This window comes from Convolutriloba macropyga, chromosome 10 (genome assembly GCF_964194025.1).
Source record: "Convolutriloba macropyga chromosome 10, txConMacr16.3, whole genome shotgun sequence".
NCBI classification, from domain to species: Eukaryota; Metazoa; Xenacoelomorpha; order Acoela; family Convolutidae; genus Convolutriloba; species Convolutriloba macropyga.
The window spans coordinates 25504838-25531132 of record NC_134477.1 but is presented as its reverse complement, the minus strand read 5'-3'; the positions used below and the strand labels follow the sequence as shown (position 1 = coordinate 25531132).

General features: G+C 36.4%; 2 protein-coding genes across 3 annotated transcripts in view; both read left to right on the top strand.

The window, feature by feature from the left end:
- The window catches only part of LOC142348840 (coiled-coil domain-containing protein 186-like), a 29499-nt gene extending 19509 nt beyond the window's left edge, over positions 1–9990 (top strand). The window contains exon 6 of the mRNA XM_075400377.1: positions 9170–9990. Coding sequence (XP_075256492.1) covers positions 9170–9550 — 381 coding nt within the window. The 3' untranslated portion in view covers positions 9551–9990. The remainder of the gene's footprint in view (positions 1–9169) is intronic.
- A 12024-nt stretch (positions 9991–22014) lies between these two features.
- The window catches only part of LOC142348838 (V-type proton ATPase subunit B-like), a 103130-nt gene continuing 98849 nt past the window's right edge, over positions 22015–26295 (top strand). The window contains exon 1 of one of the 2 annotated variants that reach the window (XM_075400376.1): positions 22015–22280. In XM_075400376.1, the coding sequence (XP_075256491.1) occupies positions 22050–22280 (231 nt within the window). In that variant the 5' untranslated portion in view covers positions 22015–22049. The remainder of the gene's footprint in view (positions 22281–26295) is intronic. The other variant, XM_075400375.1, reaches the window with a different exon arrangement.

Sequence of the window (26295 nt, the reverse complement as noted above, 5' to 3'; positions counted from 1 at the left end):
TTGGTGGATTTGGCTGCATTTACGGTTTTTGGTTTGGATGATCAGACGTTTCGAGTCGTTTCCGGAAATTTTCCGGCTATGTTCTTTTTGAAGTTCGGTTATCACGTTTTTTCTAATTTTTGAAGTCAGATTCAAGTAATGATTTGCTCGCGTTGAAACAGGAAGTGAGACAGAAAAGCAAGTTTTTTTAGGGGCGTGAATTTTTTTTCACTCTTAAATTTAAAGTAGAGTAGAGAGGCAATTTGACTTAGATTTCCTACTGCTTGTTCGTTTTTTTATCAGATTCTTCTATTGTTTTACCAATCCATGCATAGTCCATTCTCTGTCTGTTTTTTTAATCAATGGAAGTTCTTTGAATTGTAAGTCAGGACTTGTCCTGCTATGTTCTTTATCTTTCTTTCGTTTATGGGTTTTCGTTTTACTTATGTCGACTTTCACGCTTGACTCCTGTCTTAACTCACTACTCTCAACTCAGTGGATTTTAAATTCCTACATAGTAGTGAATACGGCCAATTAATTATAAAATCAGAATGTAGCTGAAACTGCACACCGAATGAGAAAAGGATGCTGAAAAATGAGCACCTAATGGCACTCTTCCTTTTCCGTTATGCGTCAACCTCGGCTCTTTTCCGGTAACTTGCCGGCTGTTCGCAGTGTTTCACCTTTTCTTGAGAAAAATTGTTTCTTTGTGATGACATAGAAAAAATCCTGGACCCTTTGTTGCTTCAAAATTTTCTACTTTGGATGATGCTCTTTTTGGCGATCAAAATGACTTAAATTTCTACTTTTAAAAGCTAGCAGCATACAAATTAAGTATCACGATATATCAAATTTGCTTCACCAGCTGGACTCAGAAACTATTATTATAGTAACTGAAATTTGGATGAGCGATGAACAAAGCTTTAATATAAGAGTCAGCGCTCAGCACAATTTTATGCATTAAAATCATTCTCATCAAACAAGAGCAGCAGAGGGTGGGGATATAGGAATATGGATTCGTAATAAAATAATTTTTTAAAGGGAGAAGAGAATTTGAGTTAGCTGATCAGAGGTTTTTTGAAACATTGTAGCTGGAACTAGGCAATACCTTGGCTGGAACTAGGCAAATTCAGAGTTAAACTTTAGACCTTTTGCTTTGAGGGAAATCTGTTAAGTTATTGACAATATAGACATCAACAAAGCACCAGTGCCTGGATACATTAATGCTTGGGCGTTGAAATCCGGAAAGCACGCTATCGGAACACATCTTCAGATTATATTTAACGATTGTATTCAACAAATTTTTTTTTCAACAATTCTACCTATCACACATATCACACCAAATTTCAAAAAAGGAGATGTTTCTCTTTAAACTTATCATCCAATTTCCGTAACACCAACTTCTACGAATGGTTTTGAAAGGCTTACTGAACCATTTAGTAGAATATCTTGAAAAATATGCGCTCTTGAACAGAAAACAATTCGGCTTCCAGTCTAGAAAGTTGTCTACTGATGCTTTGCTTTACTTTACTGAAAAAATGTTAGGAAACATGGAAGATAACCGCGACACAGGTTCTATATTCTTTAATCTTGCGAAAGCTTTCAATTTAATTTCACATGAGATCTTTCTCAAGAAAGCTGAAAATTTCAATCTCTCAATCAACAATTTTACTTTTCTCACAAATCGACCACAATGCGTAAAATTTGGTATTGACTCAGATGAAATAACTATCAATCTTGGTGTTCCACGAGGAGCTGTGTTAGGACCTCCACTTTTTCTTTTATTTGTCAACAATTTTTCTGAAAAACTGGAAGGTGAAAATGATTTTGTTCAATTTGCAGATGACACTAGTATTATATGCAAATTTGAAAGTAACGAAATTTTTCAACTATAAATTTGGAACAAACAGAAAAATACCACACAGACAATCAACTCTCATTGAATGCCGATAAAACGGATGTTTTCGTTAAAAATCATACTAATTCGGATCAAGAGTTTAATTTTAAATGTGAATTTATCAAACCAGCCCATGCTTGTCGTTATCTTGGAGTACAAATTGATTCAAACCTGACCTTTAAAAATCATCCGATCTCAGTTTTAAACAAAATGGCTAATGCAATTTGTTTTTTTTTGTATTTTTTTTAAGAAATCCAAATCCTTTAAAATTAAAAGTTGATGTTGAACTCTCTCATCTTTCTTTCATTGGAATATTCCTTCAAACTCTTACAGCAAAAAAACCTTAACTGCCTAGGTAATTTACATGGGGAATAAAAGTTGGTTATTTTTGACCAAAATTTGACCACTCTTTATATTTGACCACACTTTTCATTAAAGATCGTATCTCGTCAGCCGATTTTTCTCAAATTTTGGCTTAATGAATCTACAAACAGATATAGGATATAAGACACTGGGGAACATCCGAGATTTTCAAAATGTTTAGAGAACAAAACAAATTGTAAAAAGAACGAAAACGAGTGGAGTAACAAATCTTTGATCCTAAAAGCGTTCAAAATGGAACAATTTGAGCTCTTCATTCAGAGCATTGAACAGGAAAACTTGTTTTTAGAAATGCTTCAACCGAGTTTTTGCTCGATCAGCAGAAGAAATTACCAGTTGACAGATAAATTGGAGCATTCAAATCCTATTTTTACCTATGAGAACGAACAGCCGCAATTTCAAGATAATAATAATAAGAACAAGAATAATACAAATGTTATTATAATAATTACAATACTATCTAGTATGTGTTGTGTGGAACCACCCTTTACACGGGGAACATCCGAAAATTTTAAAATGGTTACTAGTCGCCAAAACGCCAGACAGAACAAGAGAACAAATCAAAATATTATAAAAAAAAAGAACGAAAACGAAGAGGAGAAACAAATCTTTGATCTTGAGAAGCATTCAAAAATGGAGCAAATTGCCCTCTTCAATTAGAACTTTTAACAGTTAAACTTGCTTTAAAAATGTTTTAACTGAGCTTGTGCTCGATCAGCACAAGAAAGTACCCGTTAATAGACAAATAAGAGCCTTCAAATCCTATTTTAACTTATGAGAACGAACAGCCACAATTTAAATTATTATATTAATAACAATACTGATACGGTGATTAATTTGTTTATGATTTGAAAGCATGTGGATAACTAGCCGTATGGTTATAATCAGAATAATATACATGTTTACTTCAAAAAAAATTTTGCGAAACTGTTGACTGTTTTTAATCTAGAATGTTCTTTCGCTGCGTGAGTGGCTTGACGTTTGGTCAAAAGAAATCGGATAAGCATGAACTCCCAGGGCAGTAAATTGCTGTGATTTCCCTTACAGTTTTAGTAGGCTCTTAGAATACAGTCCACGGAATATGTTGAGGAGCCAATAGTTCATGGTCAGTTTTGTATTTTAGTTGGTTTCGACTCATCTTTGTGCCCTCTTATCCTTTGCAGCTGGCCTCCTTAATCCTGAAATATCTACAATCCCTCCCCTCTTGTTGGACAGCAATTTTTCCGACGGTTTTGTTAGTTTCCACTGTACAGGCCTTACTTCCACCTATTTGTCTGACCACACATACATGGTCACTCGAGGAATACATGGTGACTCAGTTTCAATTCAATGTGCATATCGGCTACCAATGTGATACGGTCGACGAGTCTAATCTGATGAGCATTCGCTCTTTGAGCTTTGTCTGCTATCGGTGTACGGTACACCTAAGCTGCTGAGTAAGCAGAAATTCAAGGCCTAAATGGAACGTTAGCATAGGTTTAGTTTCATAATACTGTTAAATAGCCGCTTGATGTTCAAATTAAGATATTATTGCGCTCTTAATTTAGTTTTTTTTTACTATTCGAAGAGGGTTAATGGTAATCTACAGATTTTTTTAAGTTAGAGCAAGTTTGTTCATGATTTGAAGCAGAAGAAGAACAGTTTGTTGAAGAACCATTTACAAAAAATTGCCAGACAAATGAATATTTCCAAGTGAGTTATCTATGGTCAACAACATACAATCTAGCAAGAACTGCTAATATTCTTTATTCATTAGGAATTAACATGGTTTCAGAATTGCGAAAAATGATGAAATGTGCCTTATAATAGAAGAGGAGAAACAAATTATAACGAGCTCAGCAAAGTTTACGAGAAAAGGTCCCATGCTTGATCGTTACCCATAAAAAAGTTTGTCGAAATGTTCGTAACAATTTTTTTCACTTCGTAATCGTTAAGTCTGGTTTTTATTTCAGTTAAAATCTCGAGTTCGCTTATTTAGAACTTATTTAGAAGTCGTAAACATCGTGCTTTGGGTGATTCACGTAGATATATGTTTTGAAGCTTTAGCTTGAAGTAAAAACATTTGTTTTTTTCGCAAAGTTCTTCCTTCAAAATCCCTCGAATATTTTTTCTTTAATGTTTGAAAACTGCACAAACCATACTTTAATAATTCCTTTACGTATAGCTCAAAAACCGTCATATTCTTACTGTTTTGGAAAAGTGTTTTTGTTCTGTGTGATTTTGGTTTATTGAAAAGAATTCGTAAAACTTTTTTCTGTAACATGAATATAGATTCTAAGGTACTTTTTGAAGTGGACCCATAACAAAACTTGAAATTTGACTTCTTCCGTTTTGAAAATTTCTCTGTGTTTTTGATTGTTGACTTCTGTTTTCAGACAATGGACTGTAACAGCAGCTTGGTTTGTAACCTCTAGTAATTAGGAACTGATGACTATATTGAAGGTGAAGAGGTCATTATGAAAACTTTTGATCCTATATAAGTCACCCTACTTGTCTGATCTACAGACCCACACCTACCTGCCTACCCCCTTGTCTTGTCTTGCTTCCAGTTAGGCTTGGTGGCATAGGCAGGTTTTGAGGGATTGGAGTTTTTGTAAGATAACATTTCTCTGCTTGTGGCGTGAAGACATACTTGTGTTGTGAAGCTTGTTTCATAAAGTTTAATTCCCCCCAACGTCAGTCCCCTCAATCCTCACCCCTGCTCATCTTTCAGGCCGTAAGGGCTCCTTGCAGCCAAAGCCCCTTCAATGTGCACCCTGGTGCATGTCCCCTTCAATTGAGCTAAAGTTAGTCTCACTAAACCGTGGCTAGTTACTGACGAAGCCAGTCGATCGTTTAAGAGCAATTCGCACGATGTTAGTTGGTTATGTTTGTTTATTAATATCTGGCTCTTAATAAACTTGTCTCATCAGTTGGCTCTTATAGCGCCCTAAGTGTTTTTACAATTCAAAGAATTTGAAGTGTATTGGGGCGCTTTTTTCATAAATCTGTTCACGCGTTTTCATAAATTTTGAAGTCAGTTTGAACTAAGGTTTTTGGTCACTATAATTTTGTACCGGCTATCTTTTTCTCAATTCACGGCTTAAAACAATTTTGTTTGGTTATACCGATTTTTGATGCTTTTTATGTTTCTGCTCAAAGTGCTTTTAAACATCAGTTGCCAAGCAATCCAAAATGAACAAAGTCAATATCGAAAAACGAAACCAAATAAAAATGATAAACTGGATAAACGAATAAAGCCACTTTTAGATTCGCGTTACTTTAACTTTGTTTTAATTTGTTTAATTTACCAGATGTATTGCTTAGTGTCTGCGATTCTTTCATTTTCTCCTATCTCTTTTTGAGTTTTCTTTGATTAGTTAAGGTTAGGTTAGCAATTATATTACACGACGCTTTTTGTGTCATTGTCACTTTGTTAACTGCTCTCAAACGAATTTGTAGCAATTATATTAGTCCTGTTGGTCTTTCTTATGCTAATTATATAGAAGGTGAAGAGGTCATTATGAAAACTTTTGATCCTATATAAGTCACCCTACTTATCTAATCCACAGACCCCCAACTACCTGCCTACCCCCTTGTCTTGTCTTGCTTCCGGTTAGGCTTGGTGGCATAGGCAGGTTTTGAGGGATTGGAGTTTTTGTAAGATGACATTTCTCTGCTTGTGGCGTGAAGACATACTTGTGTTGTGAAGCTTGTTCCATAAAGTTTAGTTCCCCCCAACGTTAGTCCCCTCAATCCTCGCCCCTGCTCATCTTTCAGGCCGTAAGGGCTCCTTGCAGCCAAAGCCCCTTCAATGTGCACCCTGGTGCATGTCCCCTTCAATTGAGCTAAAGTTAGTCTCACTAAACCGTGGCTAGCTACTGACGAAGCCAGTCGATCGTTTAAGAGCAATTCGCACGATGTTAGTTGGTTATGTTTGTTTATTAATATCTGGCTCTTAATAAACTTGTCGCATCAGTTGGCTCTTATAGCGCCCTAAGTGTTTCTACAATTCAAAGAATTTGAAGTGTATTGGGGCGCTTTTTTTCAGAAATCTGTTCACGCGTCTTCATAAATTTTGAAGTCAATTTGAAGTAATGATTTTGATCACGTCAAAACAGGAAGTGGAGCGACATTGCAAATGGTTTTGCGGCATGAAATTTTGCGTTCCTATTTTTAAGTAGAGTAAGAAAATGATATTTGAACAAAAATTCGCTATCTCGCTAGTGGCTTTTTGTTCACATGCACCAGTTTTTTTTACCGTTTTCTTTTTTTTGTGATCAGATTTTTTCTTAGTGGTTTTCCCAATCCATTCTTGATTTAGTTTTTGTTTTCCAATGAAAGTTCTTTGAGCTGAAGGGTAGGACTTGTCGGGTTAACTTGTCTTACTTCGTCGAATAAAAATTTGTTCGCTGTACCTTAATTCACAGCTTGTTCAACATTTTGCGTGAAATCTTTTGAATTCCCTTGGTAAGGTCTATTCTTGGCGCATTCTGCTCAAAAGTGCTATCAAATAGCAGTTTCTCAGCAAGGCAATCTAAAATGAACGCGGTCATAATAGGAAATCAAGAATAGAAACGCGATAAACCCGTAAAGCCCAATTTTATGTGCTCGATACTTGAACTTTGTTCTTCTAAGTCTTATTTTCCTTCCATCTTTAATGCTTAATGTTATCGATAATAGCCCCTGTATCCACTCATTACGAAACATGAGTATCTAACTACGACACAAAATCAATGTAGTTAGCACTTTAAAAATATTGTACAAATGTCTATTTTTATTGTTTTCTGGACTGTCAATCCCCGTCCAGGGTTGTGGGAATCAATGGCGGCTGTTTTCCGGGCTCTAATCATTCCCTTGAAGAAGGCGATTAAGCAGATCCATTAAAGAACAAGTGAATATCATTGCGGCGCTGATTCTGTTTTTTACTATCCAAAGATTTCTATTGTATATGCGCATTTGTCTAATCACTTTTTCTCAAATTTCTATTGTCAATGAGAACTCAAATTAGAGCGGCGATGTTTTGTCAGGTTGGAGTAATAAAACGTTCAAAATGTTTCGAAAAGTACCTTTAACTTGGGGTGAGAATGTGGTGTTTGAACAAAATGATCTTGAGTGAATTTTTTTACGTGCGTCTTCTTTTTTCAGTGCTTTTGCTTTGAGTGACAATGAAAAGTTACATTCGTGTTCTATTTCCGTGTATTGCTATTGCTTGAACCCCTGGACCTGCAGCTAGTGCTTTTTATGACTTTGACACCATTTGTTGTAATAAAATATAAGTGCTGTTTTGTTTGTGTTTTTATTTTATTAAATCTGTTGTCTCGAAGGTGAATCGAATTATTCGTATCAGTTCATAGCTAAACGTTTTTTAGACTTTAACATCTGTTTTGTCAAAAGTAAAAAACGTATATTTTTAGTTCACCTGTGCATACTTCATTTGGTTGTCTTATCAATTATTCTCATTTAGGGCAGGTCTCATCGGTTGCTAATAAGCTGCTAATGAACCTTATTATTGTTTCAAGTTTTAGCTAGTGTTTGATAACTTCCAAAAATCTTTGCGAACATTTGTGGATTTTGTTGTCTTGGCATTTAATTCCATTAATGGCATTTCTTACCGGTTGTTACTGAGGCATAAATTGGTTCAATTAGTTGCTTGATTTCTTTACATTGGTTTTCATGACTTTGGCGCTTTTTTGGGTGTGGAAGCTTTTTTGTTGCCGATTTTGTGGTCTATTAGCTGAATATCATTAATAACAGTACTTCTTGTCCTTCAAGTGCAGTGTAATCTCAATTTCATGTTTCAGCTTAATGTTAGCTATTGTTTTAGCTATTTTTGTTGATGAATTTGGATACGACTTGTTTTTGAAATGTTTCAGTGATTTTCTGAGATTGGCGTTTTTGTCCTTTTTCCAACAAATGGAATTAAAAACTTTTTGGCTCTAAAGATGTAAGCTAAGCTGTGTTTAATGATTTTTTTAATATAACTTTGTGTTTGTATAGCTGCGAAGCTGTAAGCTGCGCGGAGCTATAGTGCGGTGCTCTTGGTCTTTTGTTTCGTCGTCTGACTCTCTTTGTCATTTTACATTTTGTTCTAGAACATTCTGTCGCTTCACGTTTTACGTCACCTTTTCACGCTTGATTTCTTGCTTTTTGCGTGACGTAACTTGCTCGCATTCAGAATTTATGTCTGTCGCTAAAACAAAGTTTTTTGTAATAAAAGAGAGAATAAGGGACGTGTAAGCCTAGTGGTTAATGCAAGTGTTTCTTACGCTGGAGGTTGGGGGTTGTTCCCAAAATTGTTTTCTAATGTACACCCCTTTGAATAAAAGTTGGCCGCAATAACATTTTTTCACATCTGTTTCTATCTGTATTTTACGGCACGCAAGTTTATTCTTTCGCAGCTATTCCGGCAATCTGCCGGCTGTGTTTTTTGAGGCCACTAGTTTTTTAAAATAATATTCATTTTTGTGCCTTCTCATTATCTTTGATTTTGTCAGGGTTGTTGTATGTTGTGCTCATTCTAAAATGTGTAGCGCCTATAGTTATAAAAAAGTGTTGTTATTGTTGATGATTATTTTATGACACTATTTTTTGGGAAAATAAATATATTAAAATTGTTTTCAGATTGTTTTTTTTTGCGCGTTTAGTGACATATGTTTGTTTCACTTACAAAGTTTGATGTTGCTGGAAAAATGTTCCGTCAAATTTTTTGGATTGTTATTCATGACTTGTCCTGCTATTTTTTGGTAAAAGGATTAACTGCGCCGTTGTATGTTTCAATAACATATCTTTCAGCTTGTTTAGATTTGAGTTTGATCGTTGAAAGAGCACACAAGCTGACATAGGTGAACTGTTTTAATCGAAATAATGCAGACATTTATCTATTTGAGCATTTTTCTTCTCTTTAATTGCCAAAAAATTTTGGTTGTTTAGGAAAACCTGGACATAATGAGTTCCGAAGTGCAGTCTTTGAAATCAGCGGCAGTAGTAGCCACTTCATCTGCGACGGATTTTCCCCTCGAAACTCCTACATCATCCTTATCACCAACCTCCTCAAATTCATCAGGAACGACCAGAATTCCTTCCACAACAGCAAATGGAAACACATTCACATCCCACCTGAATAACAATCACCCTTCACATTTTTCACCATTCAATTCAGCGCTTCCTGTGTTTGAGAAAATTGCGTCATCCAGTGCAAATGCAAATATTGGTGACGTAATTCCCACTCCTCATACGTCATCACGAAAAGGGGACAAAGAAAGCGAAGGCAGGTGGTCCACATTCACCGCTGATGATCTGTTGCGCAATTAGAGTGATATATTATGGCATCTTACATAATAGGTTGTCTGATACAATGATTGTTTTTATCGGGGAGCTCAAAGTGGCTGTTTCCTTCTTCCCCATTACCAGTTTTTAGGCATCTCCTAGTGCTATAGGCTTGCTCATCGGCTTTACTCTCTTTCTTTAGGCTAACTGACAACGCAGCTTTTGAATGGTTTTATCTTGTTTCTCGAATGCGGGGTACGGGACAAAAACTTTCTATTTTTTGCTAAGTTACATTTAAGATAATTTATGGAGAGAACTGCTTGCGTGGGTAGTGCAGTGGTAGCAGGGGTGACTGGACAATAGCTTGAAAACAGAAAAAAAATGTGACAGATCGAAAATAATCTATTCACATTAGCTGAAATTAAGTTTTTGCGAGCTGGCATAAAATTACCGCATATGGCCAAGCCTCGCGAGTCATGGCCATGCCTGGGCGTGCATGACCCGGCCCCGCCCGTGGGACTGGATAAAAATCTACCACAACCGAACAAAGTAGCACGACAGAACATATGCGCAGTATTATGTGAGCCATTAAATTTGATCGGCCAATACGCAATTTTATTTTTTTTTCGATCTGTTCTGTCGATCTATTGTCCTAGCACTCGTAGTAAGAAATGGAATTCTACTGCGTGCATTAGGTCTGTTATTTTATTGGTCTGAAATTTTCAACTATAGATTATTAAATTATAGGGCGGGGTCCGGGAAACCAAACGGTGGAGAGAGGAAACATACAATTTTTTCAATACTACGATAAGCCAAGGAAACCAGATTAGTTACGCCGTTTCTATTGTGAACTGCACTGTGTTCAAATTGCACAAGATTCTTTATGAGGTAACTGTGTTGAGGACGGTTCGGAGTTCTCCGTCTGGCTGAAGAAAGCCGAAAACATGCTATAATTTTAGTTCTCAAGCAGGGTATGCGCTCATTCGAGAAAAGTATGCAACTTCCCGGACCATTGATCCTGGGTAAATCTGAACTGAATCATGGTGACAAAAAAGAATCTGGGTTTAATATGAACATGCCAGGTGTGAAAATTAACCTTGAGCTACTAGCACTTAATCGGCAACTTAAGCAGTACTGAATTACTATGGAACTCGTGTACGGAGGATAGTTATGCGGTAATACTAATGGCAACTTGACCAACTTCAAATTCTGATAATCTTTCTAAGGTGCTGGCTAAATAACCATCCATTTAAATATTAATTATGTCTGTATATGGGGTATATATTAAAGTGTAGATTACTTGGACGAAATGTACTATATTGAATATAAAGTCTATTACAAAATTTTGTGCAATTTAATTTTGTATTTTTTGTGTGATTTCTCCAGATCTTTGTTGTTTTCTCTTTAGTTATTTAATTTTATCAGATCTCTTCTCTTTTATTGCAAATGTTGCTATAGAATACACTTTCAGCATCGGATGATCGCCTATTTCAGTATCGCCTTTTTATTCTTTCCTTTCTCGCTACGTGTAAAAGTAATAAGAAGGCTCGCTTGTTCTGTGCGTGTCACAATGTTCCCATATTTGTCTTTGAAAGCATATAATTTATCATATCACTATCTGAAACGATTGCAGAAACGTTTGTCTTAGCACTAAATATTGTATTTTATCAAGTTGCTGCGAAAATGGCATTTGATATTTAGCTCAAGTGTGAAAAAAGTAACTGGTAAAAACATTCGAGTTTTCAGAGATAACAAAAATGCCTGGGTGACCTTCAATTTCGTAAGAGCTCCTTTTAAATTTTTGACAAAGGTTATCAAAAGGGTAAAGGATGTTGCTAAAACTCAAACTAAGTTTCAAATGTTTTTGTGTTATCGACGGCTTTTGTTTTGCCTCATTGATTTTTTTCTTGTTTATATATTTTTAAGACTTTTAATAGCCGCCGTCAGCCTCTCAACGGCTATAATTTAGGCGCTTTCCGTTTTTAAATTCGCTTTTCCTTTAGATCACGTTTTTCGCTTTTCATGTCACGATTTCCATGCTTGACTTCTGACTTACTCACTGTCTCAACAGAATGTAGTATAAATTCTTTCACGCATTCAATTACGCTGTGTAAATAGTAAATATTCAAAGTCAAAAGAGCTAAATCAAAAGATCAAAAGAAACAATAAGCATATAAAGCCAGGTCATTATGTCATAGTGCATTAGGCTACCAAAGTTCGTTAAAGCGATTGCTAGCTGGCATTAGTTTTATGCTTAGTAGCATTCAGCTTAAAACCTGAATTAAGTGTAATTTTAGAATCTAACCGAATATGCAGAATTTGCACAACAAATAAATAAATTGACACTTCTGTCAATTTCTATCTTTTCTTTCGCTGTTTCAATCCCATTATGCGTCAAGCGGGTCAACGGCGGCTATTTTCCGTCAATTTGCCGGCTATGTTTAATAATTTTAAGTTCAATTTAGTTGCTTTGGATCATAATTTGAGGTTTTTGATATTGTCTGCTTTTCACAGGATAACAAATTGTGGTAAATACGTGAGCAAATATTGCTGTTGAAGTTTCAATAATTTTAATACAAAAATATATGATTATTGCCTTGATAATCAAAAATGAACTCAAAAATTATCGAAAAACCAGCAGATGAAAAAATTTTCCTCCTTTTTTCAGTAAAAAGTTCCCAGTACAGAATGTTTCTAGCCACGAGATGCTGTGCCTCAAATACACATATTTGTACAATAAGCAATTGGTTTCCTAATAATTGTCTTAATAAATTGCTAATGAGACAAAATTGTCTCAAAGTTTGTCAGCAATTTTTCACTGAATGCGTATTCGATAAAGTGAAGGAAATAACTGGTATGTAAAAGTTCAAATAATCTCAGGCAAGCGATTCGAAAAAGATCGAAGGACAAGTCCTGAACTGCAAAAGAAATGAAAAAAACTTTTCTGCCTGCAAGACTGATTTGATTAAAATAAGTACGTCTAATTGAAGCAAAAAACGTCGATATACGGAGATATCTAATTAGGGCAGAAATAGCTAATTCTATTTGCCTTTTGAAAATAAGTAACGTCAGGCTACATTCCAAAACAACAGAACTACTTTCCGCCATTGTTCAGACACAACAAGATATTTGACCCATAAAGGAGACAAAACAGTTTTTTTGAACTATTGTGTAACAAATTAAATTATGAGGAAAAAGTAGATTAAAGCAAAAATTGCTAGTATTTGTGAAAAAAAAAAGTATCAAAGTGGTCAAAACCATTTGCTAAGAAGGTAGAGTCCGAAGAAGAAGGTAACGACAGAAGATCATATATCTTTTTATATTAGGCCTTAGACCTGCGAATTATGTCTACCGAACAGAAAGAAAAGTTAAGCATCCGAGAAATGAGAAAATTGCTGTTTTTAGTTGTAGAATTGGTCTGTAAAAGGTGTATAAACTTTTATCAATCATGTAGAGACGGATCATTTGACATCTGAAATAACTCAAATGTCATTATAAAGTCAGAGGAGTTGCCAATAGTGCTACCGTGAACCAGCAAAATAGAGAACAACAGGTATAGACAAATTTGAAAAGGTAAATAGTTTTTGAGAAAAAAATGGACTCAAGTGTTTATTTGTTTTACTTATAATATATAAAAATTGCATTTGTAGAAAGAAGCATGCAGTGATCGCCATTAAGGTTAATCAGACAAATTGCAAATAAAACGATGGATAAGAACATTCTAAAAAAGATCAGATCAGAATCTCATAAAACGTATCACATATTTCAACAAAGCATCAGTAACATTCGTGAGTTTTTTCTTAGCTGTATTTTTAAAAAGCTGTAAAAAGGAAAGCAGTAACAGCATTACTTGAAACACCCCACCTGAACAAAAGCTTTCAGAAATCTGTTTTCTCGCATGTCAAAATTAGTAGCTGTTCGCGCCCTCAAGTTAATGGTTTTCGCTGCTTTTTATGCTTGAGTGTGAGTAAAGTTACGCTCCATTTTCGACTGGAAAATCAATGAAATGGTTGAACAGATCTTTAAAAAAGACTCCATACAAATACAGTTCAATTTGAATGAATTGAAAAAATGAGCTCAATAATAACCGGTTTAGTACATCTGAGTGAATGAAGCTGCTCCTGACAACTTATGATAACTCTCTTTTTAGTTTGCTTATACCTTTTTGTATTTTTTAGAGGCGGCTATGTAGGTGCTAGTGCCAAGTGCTATATTGTATGAAGAGAGTTATCGTTGTCACTTCCTTTCTAATAAAGGCTTTTTTTGCGAGTTTTTGCGAAGTGCTATTCGGAGCTCGGGCTCGGTAAAAACGCTTTTTCTGCTTTTTTTTCAAGTACTCTAGTAAGCAACAGAGCTGCAGTGAGCAGAATCGTCTGTGTCAATTTCATGATAATAAATGTGCTGTATAAATTAACAAAAGCGATGGGTTTCGAACCTTTAATCTTATGATTATAAACAGGGTTCCCTAATGTGCAGTGCCAAGTGGGTCTTGATTAGTGGTATTGTCAAAGTCTAGGGATTTACTAAACTTTTTAATTATAAATGGAAAAGCAGCATCAATAGAGGCTTGTTCCTAGTTTTTATTGAGTATTCCAGATCAAAATGCTGAAGGTTTACTTTCTGTTTTCTCCTATTTGTCAGCTTGTTTTCTCATCTGATGTATGTGTAGAATTTGAGCTGGGGAACGCGACTCCTATATGTTGTGAAAAGAATACTACTTTCCTCGTTGGCTAAGTTGATGTGGGTTTCGTGCCATATCGGAGCCATATTTGTCCAGTTGGTGATGGTGGGATCGAAGATATTTGTTCTCGATTTTGTCCAAATTTGGCAATGATTTTCGTGTTGGTCGTGGCAGCCATAGAATGCATGCAATAGAAAAATAAAGGCGTGCAGATTTGTTAACAAAGAGAAAGAGCATTAGTTTAAAAATTTCTGATAAAAAGGTGGTGCGTTCGGATGATCAAGTTTAGTTCATGACCGCCGACAACTCTCCGGAGGTGAGGCATGAGAGGGCTCCTTTGTGGGATAAGAGCTGTCTTTCGCAGTAAGTCCAGGTTCGTCGCTCGCCCTGCCAAATGTAAGTTATTGCACGTAAGTGTGGTAGATAATAACAGGTATCGGAATTCCCATTTTGATCAGAAGGGCGACCCTCCCTTCGAATGTGAAGAGTTGTGGGGGTCAGGGTGGTAGTTCATTCTGTTTATTTTTTGCTGTTTTCTCTGCTGATAAATTTGAGACTGCGTAGATGAAGAGATGAGAGTTCTCCGTTTTTTTAGTAGGGTCAGAGTGGGAGGGCGTTTATTAGATTTGTATAAGTGTGACAGTTGTTTGATAGTCTGTTCCGGGTTTATTGATATTTTCCAAGGCAGGTTAATGTAGTAGTACTCTGTCAAGTGTTACAACTCCATTTGCTCCACGATGTAAGTGGAGGTAAAGTAATGAAGTAATTTCCTCGGCATGCCACTAAATGACTGTCATTAATGGAGTTTTCGGAAGTAATTCCCTCGGCAGTAAATGACCGTCACTAATGGAGCTTTTGGAGGAAAGTAAAGTGAGAACAGTAAGATTGACTGCTCTATTGATAAAGTTATTCAGAATACGTGTACTGCGAAGTCAAACTTTAATAGCGGCGTTATTCATCGACTGTTGGATTTTTAATGGAAACTTTGCAAAAACGAAAAATTGCAATAACGAAGAGACGGGATATTCTATTCTATCAAAGTATGGACAAAAAAGGTTCGTTAATTACTAATAATAATTTAAGATTTGATAGGCCAGCAAAAATATTTTATATGGAATTATTGTTTTTAAAGAAATTTATCGTGTTCAGAACGACACAAGTGGAGACAAGATTTGCTTATCGAAATGAACGAGTTGAAACATTAGTACTATTTGGAGCGCGGGCGCGGTAAAAACGCTCTTTTTCTGCTACAAGTTTTTTATTCAAGTATTCTAGTAAGCAACTGAGCTGTAGTGAGTTGAGTCGCGTCTGATTGAATTTCAAAATAACAAATGCGTGCTGTATAAATTTACAAAAGTGTTTTCCATGCAATCAGAATTCAGCATCGTCATTTTACGGCTCTTTAGAAAAAGCGAGCGGAGGCGATGGGTTTCGAACGTTTGATCTTATGATTATAAACAGGGTTGCCTAGTGTGCAGTGCCAAATGGGTCTTGATTAGTGGTGTTGTCAAAGTCAAGGGATTTACTAAACTCTAAGTATATATGGAAAGCAACATCAATAGCGCTTTTTTCTAAGTTTTTATTGAGTATTCCAGATCAAAGTGCTGAAAGTTTACTTTCTGTTCGCTCTTAATTGTCCGCTAGTTTTCTTATCTCATGTATGAGAAGAAATTGAACTGGGGAACGCTACTGCTATGTTATATAAAAAGAATACTACGTTCCGCGCTGGCTAAGTTGATGTGGGTTTCGTGCCATATCGGAGCCATATTTGTCCAGTTGGTGATGGTGGGATCGAAGATTTTTGTTCTCGATTTTGTCCAAATTTGGCAATGATTTTCGTGTTGGTCGTGGCAGCCATAGAACGCATGCAATAGAAAAATAAAGGCGTGCAGATTTGTTAACAATAAGAAAGAGCATTAGTTTAAAAAGTTCTGATAAAAAGGTGGTGCGTTCGGATGATCAAGTTTAGTTCATGACCGCCGACAACCCTCCTGAGGTGAGGCTTGAGAGGGCTCCTTTGTGGGATAAGAGCTGTCTTTCGCAGTAAGTCCAGGTTCGTCGCTCGCCCTGCCAAACGTAAGTTATTGCACGTAAGTGTGGTAGATAATAACAGGTTTCGGAATTCCCATTTTGATCAGAAGGGCGACCCTCCCTTCGAATGTGAAGAGTTGTGGGGGTCAGGGTGGTATTTCATTCTGTTTTATTTTTTGCTGTTTTCTCTGCTGATAAATTTGAGACTGAGTAGATGAAGAGATGAGTGTTCTCTGTTTTTTTAGTAAGGTCAGAGTGGGAGGGCGTTTTTTAGATTTGTATAAGTGTGACAGTTGTTTGATAGTCTGTTCCGGGTTTATTTACATTTTCCAAGGCAGGTTAATGTAGTAGTACTCTGTCAAGTGATACAACTCCATTTGCTCCACGATCTAAGTGGAGGTAAAGTAATGAATTAATTTCCTCGGCATGCCAGTAAATGACTGTCATTAATGGAGTTTTCGGAAGTTATTCCCTCGGCAATAAATGACCGTCACTATTGGAGCTTTTAGAGGAAAGTAAAGTGAGAACAGTAAGATTGACTGCTCTATTGATAAAGTTATTCAGAATACGTGTACTGCGAAGTCAAACTTTAATAGCGGCGTTATTCATCGACTGTTGGATTTTTAATCGAAAATTTGCAAAAACGGAAAATTGCAATAACGAAGAGACGGGATATTCTATTCTATAGATTTGTATTAGTGTGACAGTTGTTTAATATCCTCTTCTGGGTTTATTTACATTTTTCCAAGGGAGATTAATGTAGTAATCTGTCAAGTGTGACAGCTCCATTTGCTCCACGGTGTAAGTGCAGGTAAAGTAACGAAGTATTTACCTAGGCATAGCAGTAAATGACAGTGACTAATGGAGTTTTCGTAATTGCGAGGATTCCGCTGCAAGTGGTTTGAGAAATGATGTTTATTTGTTCATTCCGACGAATGATGTGTTGTGCCAGAATTCGTGCGAGCATGCTTTTTAAACTTTTACAAGAGGTTTGTTAGTGACTGGTTGGGAGGCGCATGATCAATCGAATCAAATTGTTGTCGATCGGACTTTGGGATCGTTTGCTTATGGTACGCGTAAAGGAGTGGTGAAAAGAATTGTAATATCAAATAAAAAAAAGGCAGTATTAGACTGGGGGAAAGAAAGGGAAATTTCAAGAGTTTTGCTAATAGTGGTATAATTTTGAAAGCAAATAAACGAGGTAATCGAAGAAAATGAGGTGGGAAACGAAAACGCAGTCGAACAACAGCGAGAAGAATATCGTGTATTCGTTTCTTCCTGCAAAGGATCCTTCAATTGAATAAGTGAATGGTTCAACTTTTTTAAAATATTTTATGGTTTTGTTAATTTTTTGAGATTTTGTTGTTTCGAGTCCTTGCCCTTTCAACGTATGTTGTAAAGGATTGCTTTTTGTTGGTACTGAGAAATTGGTAAGGGTCTTGTCTGTGTTAGTTTGGTTTTGTTCTGGAAAAAAATGATGTTTCGTGAGTTTTTTGAGTCATTATTTTGCAGAGTCGTATGTAGTTTTTAGCAGTTAATATTTTGACTTTCAATCGCGTGCCCTTCGAAGTGATAAGAGGTTGGAATGTTAAATTTTGTTGGTAAAGGTTGGAAATAGTTTGGTTATTAATAGTTTGCTCTGTCATGGGGGGCTTGCTCATTGTGCTTACGAGCTATGACTAACGAGTGATTTTTTCGGGGTCCAAGTAAAAATAATAATTGGCAAGAATTTGAAAATGAGAAGAGGAGGCGTTACCTATAAATAATTTGCGTTGTTTAAATTAAAAATACATTAAATCATTGGCGACTCATAAGTCAAATGCTGACATAAGGGAAAAAATGGATAGGAAACAATTGTATGCAAATCTAAGTGAATACACGGATGCCAACCGGGTCAAACTCAATGGGGTTGTCATTGTCCATTTGAATAATATCCCAGTATTGGTGGGTTAGTTGGGTACCTTGAGATGAAGTAATGAAGTGGTATACATAAGTGTAATTTTCCCAGGTTGTGTAAAAAACATTTTTTCGTAAGAAGGCCTGTTTGGGATTGTGCCCAGATCATGGTGGGCTTAAATTCAGCGGTCTTCCGCTCGTTTTGTATGTTTTCTAGGGATCTTAGCCTAAATGGATTTGCCTCTTTTTGTTATGGTTTTCATCATTTCGACACTAGTTGTTTTCCAATATACGTTTTTGTTATTTTAGAAGATTTTACCTTCATTGGAAGATTTTTGTAATTACTTCTGTACTCTCATATTTAGGTTCATATACCTAAAGCTCTATAATTTGTCAAAAGCTATATCAAGTCGTATTTGTATAAAGTTATAAAATGCTTCTGTATGATCTCTGATGGCCAGGTTGTTAGTTTATTCAATACTTTTGTTGACTTGCCGTGCTAGGTTTTTTATTTCGTCGCGAAAACTCTTGTTGCTACCATTGGCTGTCCCGCTCACTACAAATCTGCTTTTTATCCCTTTTTCATGCATTTCCGAGTGGTTTGTTTGCGTGGCGTCATTTTTCTCTCATGTTGGAGCAAGTTTTGCATGCGCGTGATTGAGTTTTTGATCACGCGTGTTTTACCTCACTCTTCAAAGACCACTTTCCTCGCTTTGAAATTGGCTTTCCGTATTTTGTTTTTTAGTAAATAATGACAAGTGAATGTATTTCACTCTAATTGAAGGTTATTTGAGAGCAGCTGGTAGAAGCGTCAAAAACTCAAACAGATTTTCATTCAGAAGTTTAACATCTCAGCTATTAATGAAAAGAAGAGAGATTTCTTTTCTTAGTTCACGCTGAGTGATTTTCTGAATTCGCGCTGATTAATGTGTCTATTTAATTTTTTGGCTTTGAATTTTAGTCATAATAGGCTCACTCTGTTTCTCTCTAAGTATACACTGGCTGATTAATCAGGCAATTTTTATTATAGCTGCGAAGCTGTAAGCTGAGCGGAGCTATATTGCGGTGCTCTTGGATTTTTTTGTTTCGTCTGACGCTCTTTTTTCGTTTTACATTTGTTCACACATCAAAGCTGAAAAAGTCAAATTTTCTGAATGACTTCTTCCTCTCACTAACGGCATTTGCGCGCGTGACGTCATTTATCACTCGCTTTAGCAAAAGTTTTTAAGTTATTTGCGTGATTAGATTTTGATCATACGTGACTTACCTCACTCAATAAAATTACTTTTGCACTTTAAAACTCAAGTTTAATTTGAATTTGTTTAAGGTCAAAGGAACTCATATGTGCAGTAAAGGTCCCTAATAAGAGGCTTCTGTGGAATGAATTGTAACAAGCGTTATTAATTTATCGCTTAATGTTTTTTACCAAGTTTTTAGCAGCGTCGATTTTTTTTTAATTTAGATCTATATCTGTTTCTATCTCTATTATACGGCATGCAGGTCCCTTCTTTCGCAGCTATTCCGGCAATCTGCTGGCTATGTTACTTAAGATAGCTTTTTTCCTTTGAATTTTTTATTTTTCGATCAGATTTTATTTAAGCGTGACATTACAAATATTTCTTGAAAAACTATTTAAGTTCTACTGTTAATTCTATTAGTATCATTCTTAAAGATGAAGCACTGGTTAGTTTTTTTTAAAAAAAAATTAACAGTTTTATCTTTTGATTGCAAAATGTGATATGTTCCTAAAAATTATCATTAGTTCCATGAGCTCAATAGTTACAAATACGATGACAATTTTATGAAACGTGTGAGTTTTCTCAAACGTGTTTTCTCATAAAGCAGCATAATTTGTCTAATTTTGAAAACCCATGATTCAAAAACCAAGGTAAAGGGCTGTGTAAGTCAAGAGTACGTGTACAACTTATTGGGGCTCTGCACTATAATGGTGATTTCCCATGAATTCCTTATTTTGAATTTTCGCCAAGTTCGTGGATGCTTTTAGTTACTTATTTATTTTTATTGCTATAAGTTTTCCCAAGAAGACAGTGATGTACTCAGTGAGGTTTTGAAGGTGTTAGTGTTAATTTAGCACTCAGATCGTTAAGTTTATTTTCCTTCATTATTTGAGTGAAACCATTTTTATGTCTTAGACGTAGTTTGTAGCAATTGTATGGGTCCTGTTTGCATCAGACTAGATTGTGCTGATAAATTGATCTTTTTCTTTTTTGAAGGCGTGCTTTTAATATGTTTTTAATTGCTCTCGAACTAAGTGCGTCTTTTTTACAAAAATTTTTTTTGGCCGTTTTTGCTTTTTTTGTCCCAGTACATTCTTTGGATTTCACTTCTTGAGTGACTTTTTGACGCTTGAGTTCTTGATTTTTGCGTGATCTGAATTGCTCTCATTCCGAAAAGTCTATTGATAATATAAAGGCGGTGGTAATTGCGATAGCAGAGCTGAGTTGATAAGGTCTCAGTCTACTATCCGGGAGGTCGTGGGTTTGAACCCTCCCAATGTCGTTTTTTTTTGCACCCACAAAGCTATCTAGGCTCCCCTCCCCTTCTGTGAATTAAATTGCCCTCCTGATGGTCGAAATACATTTGTACGTTAGTTTGTTTTCTTTGAGTTTCAATCTCAATGGAAATCAAGCACCGATTTCAGTCATTGTTAATAATCTCAACAAAATTTCTGTGAGCTGTAACTTTCGTTGGTGACTATGGACAATTTTTGTTTACGATTGAAATTTGGTTACCTCAATTGCTGCCGTGGTTTTTTGTATGTGTGACCTAAATCTTGTTCTTGGGTGTCTGTCGAACATAATGGGGGCAGAGATAAAATTTTGAAAATATCAATTAAATAGTTCAATTGAGGCTTTATGCCCTCAATACGTGTTACTGTAAGATAGTGGCTGTTATGTTCTGGCTTAGCTTTCAGATTTCCGTTGCATGTGTTTCGAGATGAATTGTGAAACAATTTAAACGTTTGAATCAAATTGTGGCTTGGGTTACTTGAATTGATTGTAAGGTTAAATTATGAGCTGTGAGTTTATTGAAAGCTGAGTCCTCTTAACTACATCTTAGCGATAGGAAGGTGATGTTTGTCAACTGCATTGTTGATTTGTGTACTTGTCAAATTAAAATCACCGCCAACGATTAGCTATCACAGCTTATACTTAATTAGCTAAGCGCATCCACATCCAAGTTTAACTTAAGAGTGATCAACTTTACCAGACCGATGGTTTATCATTTAGTTTCGACCAAATTGAGCATAGCTGTGCTTGAATCTCTCCCCATTGCTAAATCAAGCTTTTTTGTTTACAAATTGTGAAAGTTCTATCTTTAGCTGTTGTTTTCATCAGTTGGCTTTGCGTTCTAAATTTCGTAGACTTCAAGGAATGGAGATTCTTTGAGTGTCTGTTGTCAGATGGTGCTTGCTCTAATTTCTCCGGGAATTTAGCAAGCAATCGTAAACTACTGTTCCGTTCCTTCCCTTTGTTTCTGACTTCTCTTAACTTTAATGCATTCAGAAACTGTTCTGTCAAACACACCCCTATAATGGTGGTATACATAATTTGAAATACCTAATTCTCTCACTTTTCTAACTTTCAGGCTGCACAAACCGATACGGCTGTAAAATTAACCGTTGGTTAATTCGCACTCGCACATCAGCCATTATATTTTTTTAAAATCAGACTATGTTTGCAAAATCAGCCATTATATTTTAGGGGAATGTGTGGAGTGCTACATACAACAATAGCTATATGCTCGTAACTATTCCTTGCTATTTTGGCTTTTAATTCTTTGTCGTACGGATCTGCCATCAACTATTTTTCACACAATTCAAATGGTTTTGTACATGCCATGGCGATCCACGTGACAAGCCCGAGGGTATTAATTTTTCCACAGTAATATTTAAAGTTATCTTCAGTTGTAAGTATGGTAAGCAGCAGCGAAGCATTTGAGATCAACAAGGCCGCTGCTAGCCGGGACTATATCGGACAGCCGCGACTCACATACCAGACTGTGACTGGTGTCAATGGACCACTGCTTATCCTCGACAAAGTCAAGTTCCCCAAATTTGCAGAAATTGTGAATATTTACCTCCAAGATGGATCCAAGAGAACAGGACAGGTCCTGGAAGTATCCGGGTCAAAAGCCGTTGTTCAGGTAACGCATTTGAATTTTAAAGCTTTTCCGGCGATTTATTAAAGTTTTAACTATTAAACAGCGTCGTTCATTTTGACTACGCCTGACTTGCCCCTAACTGCAACAGACAGTTAAAAATGCATCTATTTCTTAGACTCTTCTTTTCGTGTATGCAACTACCACCGTTCCTCTTCAATGCTGTGTTTTTCAAAATGCAGTCAAGACCCTAATGTTTTTCAAACAAGCCACTTAAATACACTTTTTGCTTCCTATTTTACCGGTCACAAAGTGCAGCATTTTTATCTGAATATCTCCGCGAACGGGATAGAGATACGAGTCTAATTAATGCCTTGAACTCTTCACGATGACAGTCGGCTAGGTGACAGTTAACATTGTGTTTTTATACAATATGGGGTGTTACTCGTTCACATAGTGCAGCAGATTTTTGTCTGACTGTCTTCACGAACGAAAATTAGATACGAGTCTAATTACCGTCTTGAAATCTTCATAACGGCAGTCGGCTAGTTGATAGTTAACATTGTTTTTATACAATATGGGGTTCTACTCGTTCACATAGTGAAGCTGATGTTTATCTGACTGCCTCCACGAATGAAAAATAGATACGAGTCTAATTACCGTCTTGAAATCTTCATAACGGCAGTCGGCTAGGTGAGAGTTAACATTGTTTTTATACAATATGGGGTGTTACTCGTTCAAATAGTGCAGCAGATGTTTATCTGACTGTCTCTACGAACGAAAAATAGATACGAGTCTAATTACCGTCTTGATATCTTCGTAACGGCAGTCGGCTAGGTGACAGTTAACATTATGTTTTTATACAATAGGGGCTGTTACTCGTTCACATAGTGCAGCAGATTTTCATATGACTGTCTCCACGAACGGAATACAGATACGATTCTAGTTATCTTCTTGAAATCTTCATATCGGCAGTCGGCTAATTGATAGTTAACATTGTTTTTATACAATATGGGCTTTTACTCGTTCGCATAGTGCAGCAGATTTTTACCTGACTGTTTCAACGAATAGAATATAGATACGAGTCTAATTACCGTCTTGAAATCTTCATAACAGCTCTCGGCTAGGTGACAGTTAACATTATGTTTTTATACAGTATGGGCTGTTACTCATTCACATAATGCAGCAGATTTTTATCTGACTGTCTCTACGAACGGAATAAAGATACGAGTCTAATTACCGCCTTGAAATCTTCATAACGGCAGTCGGCTAGTTGATAGTTAACATTGTTTTTATACAATATGGGCTGTTACTCGTTCACATAGTGCAGCAGATTTTTACCTGACTGATTCAACGAACAGAATATAGATACGAGTCTAATTACCGTCTTGAAATCTTCATAACAGCTCTCGGCTAGGTGACAGTTAACATTATGTTTTTATACAATATGGGCTGTTACTCGTTCACATAATGCAGCAGATTTTTATCTGACTGTCTCTACGAACGGAATAAAGTTACGAGTCTAATTACCATCCTGAAATCTTCTTTACGGCAGTCGGCTAGGTGACAGTTAACATTTTTTTTGTACAAGATGGACTTTTACTCGTTCACATTGTGCAGCAGATTTTTATATGACTGTCTCCACGAACGGAATTTAGATACGAGTCTAGTTATCGTCTTAAAATCTTCATAGCGGCAGTCGGCTAGGTGACAGTCAACATTATGTTTTTATACAATATGGGATGTTATTCGTTCACATAGTGCAGCAGATTTTTGTCTGACTGTCTCCACGAACGAAAAATAGATACAAGTCTAATTACCGTCTTGAAATCTTCATAACGGCAGTCGGCTATTTGATAGTTAACATTATGTTTTTATACAATATGGGGCGTTACTCGTTCACATAGTGCAGCTGATGTTTATCTGACTGTCTCCACGAACGAAAAATAGATACGAGTCTAATTACCGTCTTGAAATCTTCATAACAGCTCTCGGCTAGGTGACAGTTAACATTGTTTTTATACAATATGGGCTGTTACTCGTTCACATAGTGCAGCAGATTTTTATCTGACTGTCTCCATAAACGGAATATAGGTACGAGTCTAATTACCGTCTGAAATCTTCATAACTACAGTCGGCTAGGTGACAGCTAACATTGTTGTTATACAATATGGGGTGTTACTCGTTCACATAGTGCAGCAGATCTTTGTCTGTCTCCAGGAAGGGAGTATAGATACGAGTCTAATTACCTTCTGGATATCTTCATAACGGCAGTCGGCTAGGTGACAGTCAAAATTATGTTTTTTTTACAATATGGGCTGTGACTCGTTCACATAGTGCAGCAGATTTTTATCTGACTGTCTCCACGAACGGAATATCGATACGAGTCTAATTACAGTCTGGATATCTTCATAGAAGCAGTCGGCTAGGTGACAGTTAACATTATGTTTTTATACATTATGGGCTGTTACTCGTTCACATAGTGCAGCAGATTTTTATCTGACTCTCCAGGAACGGAATATAGATACGAGTCTAATTACCGTCTTGAAATCTTCATAACGGCAGTCGGCTAGGTTAACATTGTTTTTATACAATATGGGGTGTTACTCGTTCACATAGTGCAGCAGATCTTTGTCTGACTGTCTCCACGAACGGAGTATAGATACGAGTCTAATTACCGTCTGGATATCTTCATAGAAGCAGTCGGCTAGGTGACAGTTAACGTTATGTTTTTATACATTATGGGCTGTTACTCGTTCACATAGTGCAGCAGATTTTTATCTGACTGTCTCCAAGAACGGAATATAGATACGAGTCTAATTACCGTCTTGAATTCTTCATAACGGCAGTCGGCTAGGTTAACATTGTTTTTATACAATATGGGGTGTTACTCGTTCACATAGTGCAGCAGATCTTTGTCTGACTGTCTCCCCAAACGGAGTATAGATACGAGTCTAACTACCGTCTGGATATCTTCATAACGGCAGTCGGCTAGGTGACAGTGAAAATTATGTTTTTATACAATATGGGCTGTGACTCGTTCACATAGTGCAGCAGATTTTTATCTGACTGTCTCCACGAACGGAATATTGATACGAGTCTAATTACCGTCTGGATATCTTCATAGAAGCAGTCGGCTAGGTGACAGTTAACATTATGTTTTTATACTCTATGGGCTGTTACTCGTTCACATAGTGCAGCAGATTTTTATCTGACTGTCTCCATAAACGGAATATAGGTACGAGTCTAATTACCGTCTGGAAATCTTCATAACGGCAGTCGGCTAGGTGACAGTCAAATTTATGTTTTTATACAATATGGGCTGTGAATCGTTCACATAGTGCAGCAGATGTTTATCTGACTGTCTCCACGAACGAAAAATAGATACGAGTCTAATTACCGTCTTGGAATCTTCATAACGGCAGTCGGCTAGGTGATAGTTAACATTGTTTTTATACAATATGGGGTGTTACTCGTTCACATAGTGCAGCAGATCTTTGTCTGACTGTCTCCACGAACGAAAAATAGATACGAGTCTAATTACCGTCTTGGAATCTTCATAGCGGCAGTCGGCTAGGTGATAGTTAACAATATGTTTTTATACAATATGGGTTGTTACTCGTTCACATAGTGCAGCAGATGTTTATCTGACTGTCTCCACGAACGAAAAATAGATACGAGTCTAATTACCGTCTTGAAATCTTCATAACGGAAGTCGGATAGGTGACAGTTAACATTGTTTTTATACAATATGGGGTGTTACTCGTTCACATAGTGCAGCAGATGTTTATCTGACTGTCTCCACGAACGAAAAATAGATACGAGTCTTATTACCGTCTTGAATTCTTCATAACGGCAGTCGGCTAGTTGACAGTTAACATTGTTTTTATACAATATGAGGTGTTACTCGTTCACATAGTGCAGCAGATGTTTATCTGACTGTCTCCACGAACGAAAAATAGATACGAGTCTAATTACCGTCTTGAAATCTTCATAACGGAAGTCGGATAGGTGACAGTTAACATTGTTTTTATACAATATGGGGTGTTACTCGTTCACA